General features: G+C 34.5%; 1 protein-coding gene across 1 annotated transcript; it reads left to right on the top strand.

Moving 5' to 3' along the window:
- Positions 1–165: 165 nt before the first annotated feature.
- On the top strand, positions 166–12,027 carry cpb1 (carboxypeptidase B1 (tissue)). The gene is made up of 11 exons (XM_026944782.3): positions 166–319; positions 407–482; positions 4,276–4,400; positions 4,972–5,071; positions 5,156–5,257; positions 6,734–6,838; positions 7,250–7,360; positions 7,915–8,005; positions 8,934–9,136; positions 10,322–10,406; positions 11,770–12,027. The coding sequence occupies exons 1-11, from the start codon at positions 252–254 to the stop codon at positions 11,955–11,957; spliced, it is 1,254 nt and encodes a 417-aa protein (XP_026800583.2). The 5' UTR covers positions 166–251; the 3' UTR covers positions 11,958–12,027.
- The last annotated feature ends 2,070 nt before the right edge of the window (positions 12,028–14,097 follow it).

Genomic DNA, 14,097 nt, shown 5'->3' with positions numbered 1-14,097 from the left:
TACTCTCACTATCAAAATGTGTCCTTGGCTTAAAACCCCCGTCTCTCTCTCTATCTGTCCTTTTTAGAGCATCAATAAATATACTTATTCACTTGTTAATCATTGAATGATGACCCTTGTTTAAACCGTATGAGCTCACGGCTAAAAATGACCTGATACGTTGGTGTAAAGGTCTTCAGGGATTGGGTCAGCTCCTGATGATCCGGTCTTATAAAAGCAAGCGATGGAACGCCACTTACTCTTGATCAGGCATGATGAAGACTCTTCTGCTTTTGGGATTGTTGGCAGTGGCTCTCTGTGAGCCGACCAGCTATGTTGGGTAATTTTAGGGTTTTTTATTTTTTTCATTGATTTAAAACAAGGGCAGTGAAAAACCAATAACATCTGTCTCACCTTTTTCTTACAGGGATAAAGTTTTCCGTCTGTGGCCTGTGAGCGATACACAAGTATCATTCATCAAGGAGTTGGCCAGCAACGTGAAGGTACGTTTATTTATTGCGACTAACCATTTTGTATGACAAAGAAGCGAATACCAAGGTTCCGATCAAGGACCAATGAAAATCATGTTATTCCATTTATTCATCATTGAGAAATATGAATCAATAACACTTTATTTTAAGGAACACATATTACGGGTTAATCAAGGTCTTGCTATTTGCATATATATAATAATGCTCTAATTAGACACTTTAAAAATGTTTATTCACTATGTATTAATCTTTATTCATCACAAACTGTATTGCTACATACTTGACATCTGTTTTATTGCACTATTAGTCGTGATAATGATAATGCAATAAACACTTTATTAATAACTCATTATACAGACTATTAAGCATGAATTAATACCAGTAATGTCCATGTTAGACCTTTAGGTAACAATTTATTTTACATATTAGGGGTTAACTTAGGTCTTGTTCATTGTTCAGTAAAGCCCAAATTAGACACTTATAAATGGGTTATTCACTATGAATTAGATTTTAATATTCATAAACACATGCATTGGTTCAGAATCAGGGATCTGTTGTGTGAAAATGATTAATAAATCCATTATTAATTGTTGAGACTTATGCAAATTATTGAGCATGAATTAATCATATAAATTCACATCTTATTAGTATATAATATTATACCTGTGTAGTATCAGTTTAAGAGCTTATAAAAGCTGAATATGTCCCTATTACTAGAATACATGCTCCATATTCTAAAGTGGAGTTTTAGTTTTAGTTATTAGAAGCTCAAAAAGCACTCTTTAAGTCCCCCATATTCGAAAGTCAAGTTTATTTCATCTTCATTATTAGCAAAAAAAATTTTAACACCACTAGGTCCAAGGTGAGCAAAGCCCAAAAACACAATTATATTATCTCTGAAGAAAAATAACACATCATTTAAAGAATTAATAGTGAAATGTTTCTGAATACTAGGATATGGAAGATGTACTGCAGTATAAGTGCCTTCAGACATCTGCAGAAGTCACCTGACGCAACCTAGAAGCTCAGTAATTAATTCATGCTTAATAATTTAAGCATAAATTATGCATAATGAGGACATGTAATAATCTGTCACAACTAGTAATGCATTTATTAGTCAGTTTCACACAACAGATCCCTAATTATAGTGTCACTACATTCGCGAATAAAACGTAGGGAATAAGATGTGCATGAGTGTCTAATTTGGGTTTTATTGAACATTAATTAACCCCTAATATGTGTTCCTTAAAAGTGAATATCATTATCACAATCACTAATTAGTGACTAAACAGTATGATGATTTCAATAAACACCAGTCATATGATAGATGTATTAGACTATTAAGTGTAATAAAATGTGACTTTAGGTTATTAATTCATGTGCAATAGGTTGCACAACAAAGTTATTTACTTAATGACTGTTTATTGAGAATTATCACAACTAATTATGTGCTTATTTGTCATTTTTACATAACAGGTGTCTAGTTGCATATCGATACAGGTGGTTGTGAATAAAGACTAATACAGAGTGAATAAGCATTTTACAAGTGTTTAATTTAAGCTTTATTAAACCAATAACACAACCTCTTATACTGTGTGTCCTTAAAATATAGTGTTATGCAAATAACTATGAGCCTGGTACTTTAATTGCTAACTAAAGTTTTACTCAGAACAAACTCTCACCTAAAACACAGTGTTTGGATTATACACTACTGTGTCTTATGCATCCTAATTATTTTTTACATAAATTTTGTCTTGATTTTTTTTTATGCCTCTTGCATAACAAATTTTAGATTAATGAACAACCATAAAAATAAAATGTTACACAGAAATGTTTGAATGTCATTAAAGAAAGTAACAATTTAAGTTAAATTTTTTGACTTTTTAGCTAAAAATCTAATGAAGGCTATCTTGTATAAAAGCAAGAGACAAAAGCGAGTGTGAGAGTCAAGTATTTCAGGTTCTCCGTCATGCTTGGAAAAACTTCCCAGCTAATTTCCTTATCAAACTGTACAACTGTACCTCATTGAACTGACGCAGTTTTATTTCTTTTCATTATTTTTTCAAAGCATCTTTGCATGTGCCTTTGCAGAGTTTTGCACAGTACTGTACATCAGTGGTTCTTAAACTTTTCAAACCCATTTAAGTGTACAATAAATTCCACTTACCCCCTCAGACACATTTGTTTATACGCATATTCAAATATTCGTCACATTATTTTAATGTGTACAGTAATATTCGAGCCTTAGAGCTTTTTAATCCTGAACGCTCCACTGACAGAACACGTTTTTGAGGTTTTCATTCAACTTATTCAACTCAAGTGACCAGTCTAACAGGCTAATAACTATAAGAGCTCAGTGATAAATATAATAATTATGATAATGATTGTTTGTGCTTTACACTAAAGTAACTAAAATAAAAAAAATCACAGACTCCATTTTAAAAGCCGCTCTTATGGACAGTCCCAGAGAGGATTGCAGCATAGTTTCCCTAGAGTATAAACAAAATTAGTCTAAAGAGGGTCCAGGATGTTTACTGCAGGGATTATTAAACTTTTTTCTTTTAGCTAGAAACCCATTTAAATTTACAGTAAACCCCTCAGGCCACTTTAGTACAGACCCGAATGCCATAGAGCTTTCTATTCCTGAACTTTCCACTGATATAACACGGCAGGATGATGTTGACGTTATCTGACTTGTTTTTGTGTTATTGAGGTTTGGATTAAAGAATTTAATAATAAATATAGGAACTTTGATAACAGTTGTTTGTGATTTCCACCAATGTAAGTAAATTTTAAAATTAAAAAAAAAAATCTTGGCCACCCTGGTTATGCTTCATGAACCTCTGGAGGTCCCCAGACGCCACTCTGAGGACCCTCAGTTTATTGGATTAGAAAAAGTGTGTTAAAGCAGTGTTCATATTGAAAAGTGGTATCTCCTCATAAAGTGTTAGCTCCTCAGCTGTCTTGTGGTGTGCCATTTTTCAAACGAAGCAAAGTTTTGTACCTGACAGGAGTGATTTTCCATCCACTTCATGACTTCATGGCATTTTTATTTTGTGTATAGTGGGACCTGTGGCATTTTCATGTGGGAATAGATATATTTGCATGTCATTTCCTTTTTAATAGATAGCGGGAGGAGGATCAGACCTCCCAAACCAGCCGTTTTAGAGAAAGAGACAAGCTTTAATTTTTGTGCATTTACCTTATTTTACAAACAATTGTTGTATCTTTTAAAGCATCTATAAGCCAAGACTTTAAAGACCACAACAATGTTTTTTTCTGGAGCTGGTACCACAAAAATTCACAAAGATATAAAGTGGTATAACTTCAAAGCAGTTTTAATGATGTTTGCGTCATCACGTTCAAGACTTTCAAGATATGCTTGCGTTCAAGACCTTCTATATGCTGCAGTTCGACAACAGCAATGACACATCATTAACCTCACAGTGAAGACTCTGAAATGATAATGCTGTCAGGAGGCGTGTCCATGTTTATCTGAGCTAGCCCTCAGATCTGAAATGATAACGCTGTCAGGATACGAGTCCATGTTTATCTGAGCTAGCCCTCAGATCTGAAATGATAACGCTGTCAGGAGGCGTGTCCATGTTTATCTGAGCTAGCCCTCAGATCTGAAATGATAAAGCTGTCAGGATACGAGTCCATGTTTATCCGAGCTAGCCCTCAGACCTGAAATGATAACACTCTCATGGGATGTGTTCATGTTTAGCATGTTTAGCTAGATCTCTTTTGAAGAGACGCGAATGAGACAGTTATCACAGTGTGGTGTGTGTTGCGCCCTCTGCAGGTGAACTTCTGGAGCCCTGACAGTGCTGACTTGGTCACAGTTTACAGCAATGTCGACGTCCATATCCCTGCTTCTCACATTGACATGGTTTCCGTCATGCTGCAACAGAGCGGCATGGACTACCGGTGAGCGACTATGACTACCTATCATCAGAAATAGCAGGATGGATCTGAAAGTAAACGAGGGAAAAATCGATTACTTTAGAAACAAAAACATTCATCACTGTTAGATTCAAGCTAGTGTTGAATAGTGACAGTACATGCTTCTAAATGTTTTTTTCAATCAATTTAAAGCATAGGGTATTTTAACATAGACTATATGCTAAGAAATTCTGCATTTACAGTGTTCACACAATGCAAAATATAAACAAAAGGTTGTATTTGTATATATTTTCACTTCTTCATCTTTTGGTGACTTTTGGTTACTTTCACAGTTGCTTCTTTATATCCGATCTTTTACTCTATTATTCTATTTTTATTTAAAATTTCCCCTCGTTAAATTCTTGAATATTGTTAATAGTCCATGCACTTGTCTGTTTAGTGTGTTACATGTCATACATGTGTGCACACACTATGACAAATTCCTCATATGTGTAACATACTTGGTGAAATAAAGAGAATGTGATTCTGAAGTGAAACTTCATTAAGGATGCTATGAGCATGTTGTAGAGTGGCGTTTGGCTTGTGTGTGTTACAGAGTGCTGATTGAGGATGTGCAGACGGCTGTGCGACAACAGCTTGACAACAACCAGCTGACCAAAGCCCATAGCTACGTAAAGTACAACGACTGGGCAAATGTGTGTAATTTTTGTCTTCACACCTAGCTGATGTTCTCAGTTTGTGTACAGTATGTGTTCTAACTGCATGCGTGTGATGGACAGATCGAGGCCTGGGTCAGCTCCATCAGCTCAGGCAACCCTGCGCTGATCAGCCGGTCGTCGCTTGGGAAAACATACGAGGGCCGCAACATGCACCTGCTCAAGGTAAGTAGTAGGCTTCTGAAAAGGATTTTTACTAATCATTATTTATAATGCAGTTCCAGGCACAATATATAATATTTTAAATAGCTAATAATTAAAACTGTAGTATTATTATTGTTTAATTAGCCTTCATTCAGCTTAGGGCTCCTCTTAAACCCATTTCACACCATCATGTTGAAATGTGTATAGAGCATTGCAAGCATATTTTTTGCATGCTATACAATAAAAAACAATAATGTAATAATCTAATAAACAGCACATGAGTGATATTCTAGGCTCTAGCCAACTGCAAAAGTGTGTGCTCTGGCACTGGTTAAAATTCACACTCTGTGAAAGTTCTAACTGGCACAGAAGTATAGAAGTGAGAATCTCGTTGAATTAACAAACTTTATGGGATCATATACAATGCTAGTCGACTTGCGTATGATTAAATTGTCAATGGGTTCTATATAAATACAACTATCTGGAAGAATTTAGAGTTTGTTAGAGAGCATATCTAACTATACAGCATCATGAAGACCAAGGAGCAATCAAAACAAGTTCTGGGAAAAAAAGTCATTAGAGAGGAGGAACTCCTACACTTTGAACATTTCACAGAGTTCCATTAAATTCATTATTGAAACATGGAATGAATTTGGCACAGAAGTGACTCTGGGCTGCTGAGTGGTACAACTGAAAAATCATTTGCCCTATCATCCAGAGATAAGTAGGAGAATGCAATACTCGGTCTCCTACTCAGAGATCACGGCCAATTTTGCTCCCTAGACTCCAGGTCATGGATGATTGTGGCAATCTTTGGGAGTCAAAATCGTGATCTCTGGACGATAGGGTGAATGATTTTCTGTCAATCACAGCGTCACTAGCCAATCGTGGGCGTCTCTGAGCTCATTTATGAGGAAGAGGGCAGATAGCTCTTTCCTCCGAGTGTGTTGTGACACAGCATGAGCAGCAGTTGGAAAAGCTGCATTTGGATGGCTTCACGTGTTTCAGAGGAAGCCCATTGCTTTCGCTCTTCATGATTGGTAGCTGTCGTGTGATAGAGAGCTGGCTGTGGGATAGAATTGGCCAAGATCAAAAAATGTCAAAATGTTCAAGGGAGTGAATACTGATGCAACCACATCTTTTACATCTTTTACCTTTTTATTTGTTAATAATTGTGCAAATTATCAATATTTCATATATTAACAGTACCACCCAAATGAATGTTATGGGCTATTTTGTATAGATTAATGACACTGTATACAAATCCTGCATGAAGCTGATGTAAAGGTTAAAGTATTTTTGCACTTTCACACACTCATATTTAGGTTCACATTCACATTTTATTCAAAAGATACATTTTAAATGCAATTTAATGATTTTTAAGTATGGGTTTTCTTAAAATGGTCAGTGGAGCCATACATGAATCATTATCAAATAAATGGCATTGCTGTTTGTATTTGGATGAATGTTGGCTAATGAATTTACTTTTTTTCACAGATTGGAAAGAACACTGGCTCCACCAAGCCTGCCATCTTCATGGACTGTGGAATCCACGCCCGCGAGTGGATCAGCCCCGCTTTCTGTCAGTGGTTCGTCCAGGAGGTGAAGCCAAACTCACTCACAGATCTGCAGGGCCAAATACTAATCAAGTGGTATTAAGTAAGAAATAAAACACTCCAGGACATTCTGTGATAGGAAAACAATCAACGGTGGAGTGGTGTGATGCATCTTAATGCAAAACGCAGTCACTATGACCATGCAGAAGTTGATTATTCGCCAATATTTGCATTGTACGCCTGCTTGTACACACTTGTAACAAACATTTCAGGTTTCTTTCACCTCCTTACACATTAAAATAACACTCTCACTCCATTCTATACCTTCACCAGTTTGTAATACAAATGCCATGCTTTTTTTAGCACATACTCGTACTTGTGTGAATGTTATTTTATTACATCTTAATGTCACATGGTTAGAAGTAATCTGTGACACTGTAATGTTCTTCGTGGTTAGGCCGTGACCACCTACGGAAGTGACGCTCAGATGACCAGCCTGCTGGACACATTGGATATCTTTGTGCTGCCTGTGTTTAATGTGGACGGTTACGAGTACAGCTGGAAGAGCGTACGTTTCTTACTCCTCATGTCTCTCATCATACACTACGGTTCAAAAGTCTGACCACTACAAGAACTGTTTTTTTTTAAACTAAGGTTCATCAACTAGCACCCTTTTCAATTATAATGAAATATTTTATCACCAACAGAATATAATACTAATATAGCACTTCTTTCTGAAGGAGCTGCTGATTTGTCCATTTTTATTTCTGTACTTTTCTCTTTTTTAAAAAATGTTTTAAAAAATATGACTACAACTATTATCTGTTTTTATGAATAGACCTAAATCTAAATCTGAAATCACTGTGTTGCATATGTGCTCCATTTATTTGTTTAAGTAAATAGCATTAAGATTGATATGATTATTTATCACACTAACTAAAAATTGTCTCAATTTTTGAATCTTAAACTTGAATCATAAACTTGTCTATTTCTTTCTGTTAACTGATGACTTGGAAACTTGACTCTATTTCTGATCACTCACGTGAAACTCTGACACACGTTGTTTTTAATATGAGATGTTAATATTTTAATAAAATGCGGTGTTGTGATGTGGACGTGCAGGAGAGGATGTGGAGGAAGACGCGCTCTCGCAATAGTGGATCCAGCTGCATCGGCACCGATCCCAACAGGAACTTCGATGCTGGCTGGTGCAGTGAGTACAGCTCTGATACACAACTAAACATTATCCTTAAATTTATTTATTTGGGTAAACATCATCCTTACTACTGTACTTTATTTTTGCTTTTTTACTCTTACTGAGCCTATTGATTTAATCAGATAATTATGTTTATATATATATATATATATATATATATATATATATATATATATATATATATATATATATATATATTTGATAAATCAGATAAATAGATATTTATAAAATAATTTTTACTAATAATAATTTACTAATAATTATAATGAACAAAGTATTATTGTTGTTGCTGATGTATATTGAATCATAGATGATCTTTACTTGTATTCATTTTGCAATGAAGCAAATATTTAACTTAATGCAAAATGTTTTATTTATTTATCATTCCTTGTTGTTTTTTTTATTTATTTATCCTTTTTTGGTCTTAAACTGTAAAGCAGCTTTGATACTGAGGTAATAATCGATCATTTTAAATTTGTTTTTACGACTATTTATAACAAATAAATTATTATTGTTGCTGTTGTATAGTAAAACGAAAAATTATGCTTACTTGTATTTATTTCACATCATCATTTTCACTGTTGTACTTCATGAAGGATGTTTTATTTATATCTTTGAGTTTGTTTATTTGTTTATTTATTGGTACATTTGTTTCTTGTTTTTATTCATTTATTTATGTTTTTTGGTAATAAAAAGTGTAAAGCAACTCTGACAATGAGGGAATAATAGAACATTTAATTTATTTAATTTATTATAATTATTATTATTGTTGTTTTATAGTAAAGCTGCTTTTTAAAAGATATTAAAAGATGTGATGTATATAGAGTTAATATTATTATCGGTAAGAGGAAGAGGCGAAAGAGGAACAACTTGGAATAATAGAATTTTGATTTCTCTCTCTCTTAACACACACACACACACACAGCGGTGGGAGCCTCCAGTAACCCCTGCAGTGACACTTACTGTGGACCTTCTGTCGAGTCGGAGATCGAGTCGCAGAACGTGGCAAACTTCATCCGCAAGAACAAGTCCATCATTAAGGCTTACCTCACCATCCACTCGTACTCTCAGCTCCTCCTGTTCCCCTACTCCTACAAATACGGGCAGGCCAAAGACCACGCCGAGCTGGTAGTGCTCCACACACACACACACACACACACACACACACACGATAATGAAGTCTGACCTGCTAATTTTAGAGCTGATAGTAAAGAGAGGGGTTTCAGCTGTGCACACTCACCTGTGTTCCTGTAAATAGACGTGTTTAGTGAGGCAGCTCAGTGCTGGAGCAGATACGTTGATGCCTTGATGAAATGTTTTGACTCGTACATCCTGAAATAGATTCAAGCATGACTCCAGCTGTCCTGAATACTTACGGCACACTTAATCACTTCAATCAGTTCACACAGGTTTACAGGTTAGACCAGAGGCGTCAAACATAGGACCTGTGGACCAACAGTGATTCAACGATTTGAAAAAAGCAATAATGTTACGGTATAAAGTCAGCTACTGACAAAATGTGCTAATGATATATGAGATATTTTCATGTTCCCTCACAATACTTTTGTGTTCCCTTGCAAGAATTTGTGCGTTCCCTCACAATAGTTTTGCGTTTCCCTACAATATTTGCAGGTTCTCTCACAATCTTTCCTTTAGTCCCTCCATGCATTATGTTGTATGTTTTCTATTTGTAAATAATTTTGCAAACTATATTGATTTTTCTTCCTGATTAAGTCTTAATCTTCATAAAGTCAATTTCAGTTCCAGGTTGTAACTCAAAATGAAGAAAAATTTACATTAATATTTATTAAATGTAGTGCATGTATTTGTATTGTTTTAGATTAGATTAGATTAGATTCAACTTTATTGTCATTACACATGTATAAATACAGAGTAACGAAATGCAGTTTAGCATCTAATCAGTAGTGCAAAAAGCAGCAAGTGCAGTATGTACAGTATAAACAGTGTGTATAAACAGTAGTAAATATAAATATAAACAGTATGTATAAACAGTAGTAAATAAACGGAATGTACAATATAAACAGTATGTATAATCAGTAGTAAATAAACAGAATGTACAGTTAAGAGCAGTTGTACAGACAAGGGCAGTGAGAGATAAGTGGAATAATGAATTTTGAGTTTTATTATAGATTATAATATTAATAATTATTAATTATTTATCTCTGTTAATTCATCAATACATTTTAATTTGTTTTATATTGTGTGGTATTTAACTATTATTGGTTTTTTTTTTTTGTGGAATTGCTCTTGTAATGCGAGTTAATGCTCTGTGTGTGTGTGTGTGTGTGTTAGACGAGTGTGGCAGCGTCCGCATCAGAGGCACTGCGCAGTCTATATGGTACTCGCTACACCAGCGGCCCTGGAGCAACCACCATCTGTAAGTACCTCACACACACACACACACACACACAAACACACACAATGTCCATCCATCCTCCATCCCTCTATAATATATAAGAAGTTCTTAATCATGAGTTGGATTTCTTCTCGTGTGCATGTTTTGGGGCATAGAGAACAAATCCAACATCATTATTCATTTTAGTCTTTATTTATTTTATTTTTTTCTATTTTGGGAGTTTTTACATAAGGGAGTATCCAATTACACCCCGAAGTATATTTTCCAGTGGATGTCTGAGTGTCAAATATGTTAAAAGAACCCATAATTACAGATTATATTAGCTCCAGATGTGTGTGTTTCCATGAATGAGGATCATTAACCCTTAATCTACCTGCTTATTATTTATTATTCATCTTAAAGGATATTATACAACACATATTATGAATTATTCAGTATCTACAGTGAAATTAACAGAAATTTATGTATATACTAGAGTGTAAATTGTAAGTTTGGACATGTTGGTGGGTCCTCAGAGATTAAAAGGTTCAAGAAAATGAATCCTTCTGCAATTCATTGTTGCAATCAAGAAGAACAAAAGTTTCAGTTACCTCCTGTCCGGTCCTTTCTGGAATTTAAATTTAACCTCATTTAATAAAATCTCAAATGAAAGACGAATTTCTGTGAGCAGTCTGATAAATCTGGAGTTTCTCTGCATGTTCTCTACACATTTCTTTCTTTCTTTCTTTCTTTTTGCAAAACTTCAGTAAATCAGTGTTTAAGAGGAGTTTAAGATATTTATCGATCATCTTGTGCTAAATTAGATCTTACACAGCAGATGGTCTTTTTCCGATTTTCCACCCCAGATATATTTGAATGCTTCATGATCACCGCTTCTTTGTGATATTCTGATATTAGTCACCTAATTACTTATGTAATTGTAATTCACCAAATGATAGTAAAGTCTGTTTTTCCATATATCTGTTTGAAAAATCATGGCGCCCCCTGGTGGTCTGGTGTCCCTAAGTGACCGCTTATAACAAGAAACATCCCTGATCTCTAACATATATAATCAAAAAATCCTTTCTGTCCTCAAGCAATCTGATTCTTTTAAGTGTTTGTTAAATGCTAGCTTATTCAGCTGCATGTTTAAAATGCAGATAAGCGGACAATTCATTTCCCATCATGCCTTGCTGGCAGTTGATCCTGTGAATAGTGAGTCCTGTGTGAGTTAATTATCTAAATCTGAGTCACTCTTGACTCTGTGTGTGTTATTTTCTTACAGCTGTGCTCTGCTTTTATTGTTAATATACAATTGTGATTCAGTGTGATTCAGTAACTCCACATGTCGTGCTTCATTATCCGTGTGTGTGTGTGTGTGTGTGTGTGTGTGTGTTCTCTGCAGACCTTGCTGCTGGCGGTTCTGATGATTGGGCCTATGATCTGGGTGTGAAATACTCCTTCACTTTCGAGCTCCGTGACACTGGCCGCTACGGCTTCCTGCTGCCCGAGTCTCAGATCAAGCCCACGTGTGAGGAGACCATGCTGGCCGTCAAGTACATCGCTGCCCACGTGCAGAAAAACCTGTACTGAGAGAAAAATGTGCTAAAAGTGCATATATGAGAATAATTACAATAAAACATGATTTTTGCTAAAGTCAAAAGCATAACATTGAATTTATTTTCTTTTTAAATCTTAAATACTTAAGTTTCCCTGCATACTTTACTTGGTATTTCCATATGTACTCTCCTATCATTCAGAAGGTGATCTCGAACTAGTGAGAAATATATGTATAGAGTATTATATATATATATATATATACACACACACACACAACAGAAGTGTGTACACCCCTGTGCAATATAATTTAAATGATTCAAAATTGTATCACCTTACAGTAATTGCATTACTTCTATGTTGAACAGTAGAATATTTGCTCTTATGTAAAATTAAAAACTAACAGTTTAGATTTACTTTCATGCGTTTCTTTACATACAACTTTACAAAACAATACAATGCCCCTATTTGCATTATTATATCTTTATCATCAGACATCAGACATCAATTTCTGTTGCTGGTTTGTGCTTATAATACAAGGGATTCAGCAGTGTTTGTGTCAAGAAGTAGAAAAAGAAAGATTAGTCAGTGATGAAAAAACAGGGGAAACAGGCTTTTACACATTTAATACCTGCTCTTCAGTTATATTAATTTGCACACACAATCACTGTTTCTGAAGTGACTTAATTTTTTAATTTTTTTTTTTTTGCCAATGAATAAATAAAGTGTAAAGGATTAATTGATTATCCTGTGCTAAATTAGATCAGAGGGGGAATAAACAACTAAGTCTGTAGATAATAATACCTTCTTACAAAAACAATATGATAAAAAAAATATTATTTATATGCAACATACTCATTTGCATTGCCAGTAGAGTGACTCATTTGGCTAAATATCATCATAAAATTATTTAGAGGCAGACAATGTTTCTTATTTGTAGAAAAAAAAATGTTTGAAATACTATAAGCAAAATGATCTGCTAATAAAATATGACAATTTCATAATGTTGAAATTAGAAAACATCTAGAAATAGATTAATAATCCGAGATTTGTTTTTAGCATTATCTAGTAATCTAATTGAGTTATAACCTTTCATAACTAATGATTCAAGAGAAGTCAGGACATAGCAGAGTTTCTGTGTGAACGTCTGTCTGTGGCCTGGACTGGAGCAGTGATGGCTCAGTGTGCAGTTCAGCAACATCACTGTATTCACCCTGTGTTGTTTTCTAGCTGTGTGTGTGAGAGAGAAAGAGAGAAGGGAGGTCCAAATCCCTCTGTGTTCCTGCTGCAGGCTACGTGATGGTGGCATCGTACACACTCCACAACCAAACACACATACACACATACATACACATACATACGCACACACACATACACACACTTTTCTTTATAACCGTGTGTAAACATATATGCTTGTTTTGCTGTGGGTTAAAGATGCCTGCTAAGCCAGATGTCAGACAGCAGGAAGTGTTTTGGAGCAACACACTGTGTCTCAGAATTACACACACATCAGCAGGACAGAAAGAGCAAAAATCAGCACACTGTTATATAAGGTCCTGTGATGTGGGTCAATGCTCTGAACAACTCGACCTGTAATACAGCAAACTGGCCACAAGATGGAGCCAAAACACAGCGCGCGTCTGAAACCAAACTCTGCTAGGACCAAGAGTACTCAGAAATATCCAAAATACCCGTATGTTTACAACTGAATGTGCAATAACTCTTAACAATACAACCTCTGACAGATAATCACGCGAGGATCTCAGGATCTAAAGGTGAAAACAGGAGGAGTTCAATGAAATCTGTGAAAAATCCTGTATTATTTATTTATTTAATTATTTATTAGGATAATTTATTATTTATTTTATTATTTATTTAATTATTTTATTTATTATTTTATAAAAAAATAATGTTAATGTTGTGAATTACAGTACATAGTGTTTTATTTTGAAGAATATTATGAATACGATTTACTACTACTACTACTACTAATAATAATAATACTAATAAATAATAATATATTATGTATACATTAAATAGATATAATTTATTAGATTTTATTTATAATATTCTTGTAATTAAAAACTATTTAAAATCATACAATTAAAATCACAAAAATACATGTATTCTAATAATAATATATAATAAAAATAAATTATTGTTATTATGTTGACAA

Source organism: Pangasianodon hypophthalmus, chromosome 1 (assembly GCF_027358585.1).
Source record: "Pangasianodon hypophthalmus isolate fPanHyp1 chromosome 1, fPanHyp1.pri, whole genome shotgun sequence".
In the NCBI taxonomy this organism is placed as follows: domain Eukaryota; kingdom Metazoa; phylum Chordata; class Actinopteri; order Siluriformes; family Pangasiidae; genus Pangasianodon; species Pangasianodon hypophthalmus.
This window is presented reverse-complemented; position numbering and strand designations above follow the sequence as displayed.

Excerpts from the sequence above, each read along its gene's own strand:
- cpb1 (XM_026944782.3), top strand. The coding sequence starts at position 252 with ATGATGAAGACTCTTCTGCTTTTGGGATTGTTGGCAGTGGCTCTCTGT. Across the intron at positions 8,006-8,933 it reads CTTCGATGCTGGCTGGTGCA|CGGTGGGAGCCTCCAGTAAC; the intron begins GTGAGTACAGCT and ends ACACACACACAG. Across the intron at positions 9,137-10,321 it reads CCAAAGACCACGCCGAGCTG|ACGAGTGTGGCAGCGTCCGC; the intron begins GTAGTGCTCCAC and ends TGTGTGTGTTAG.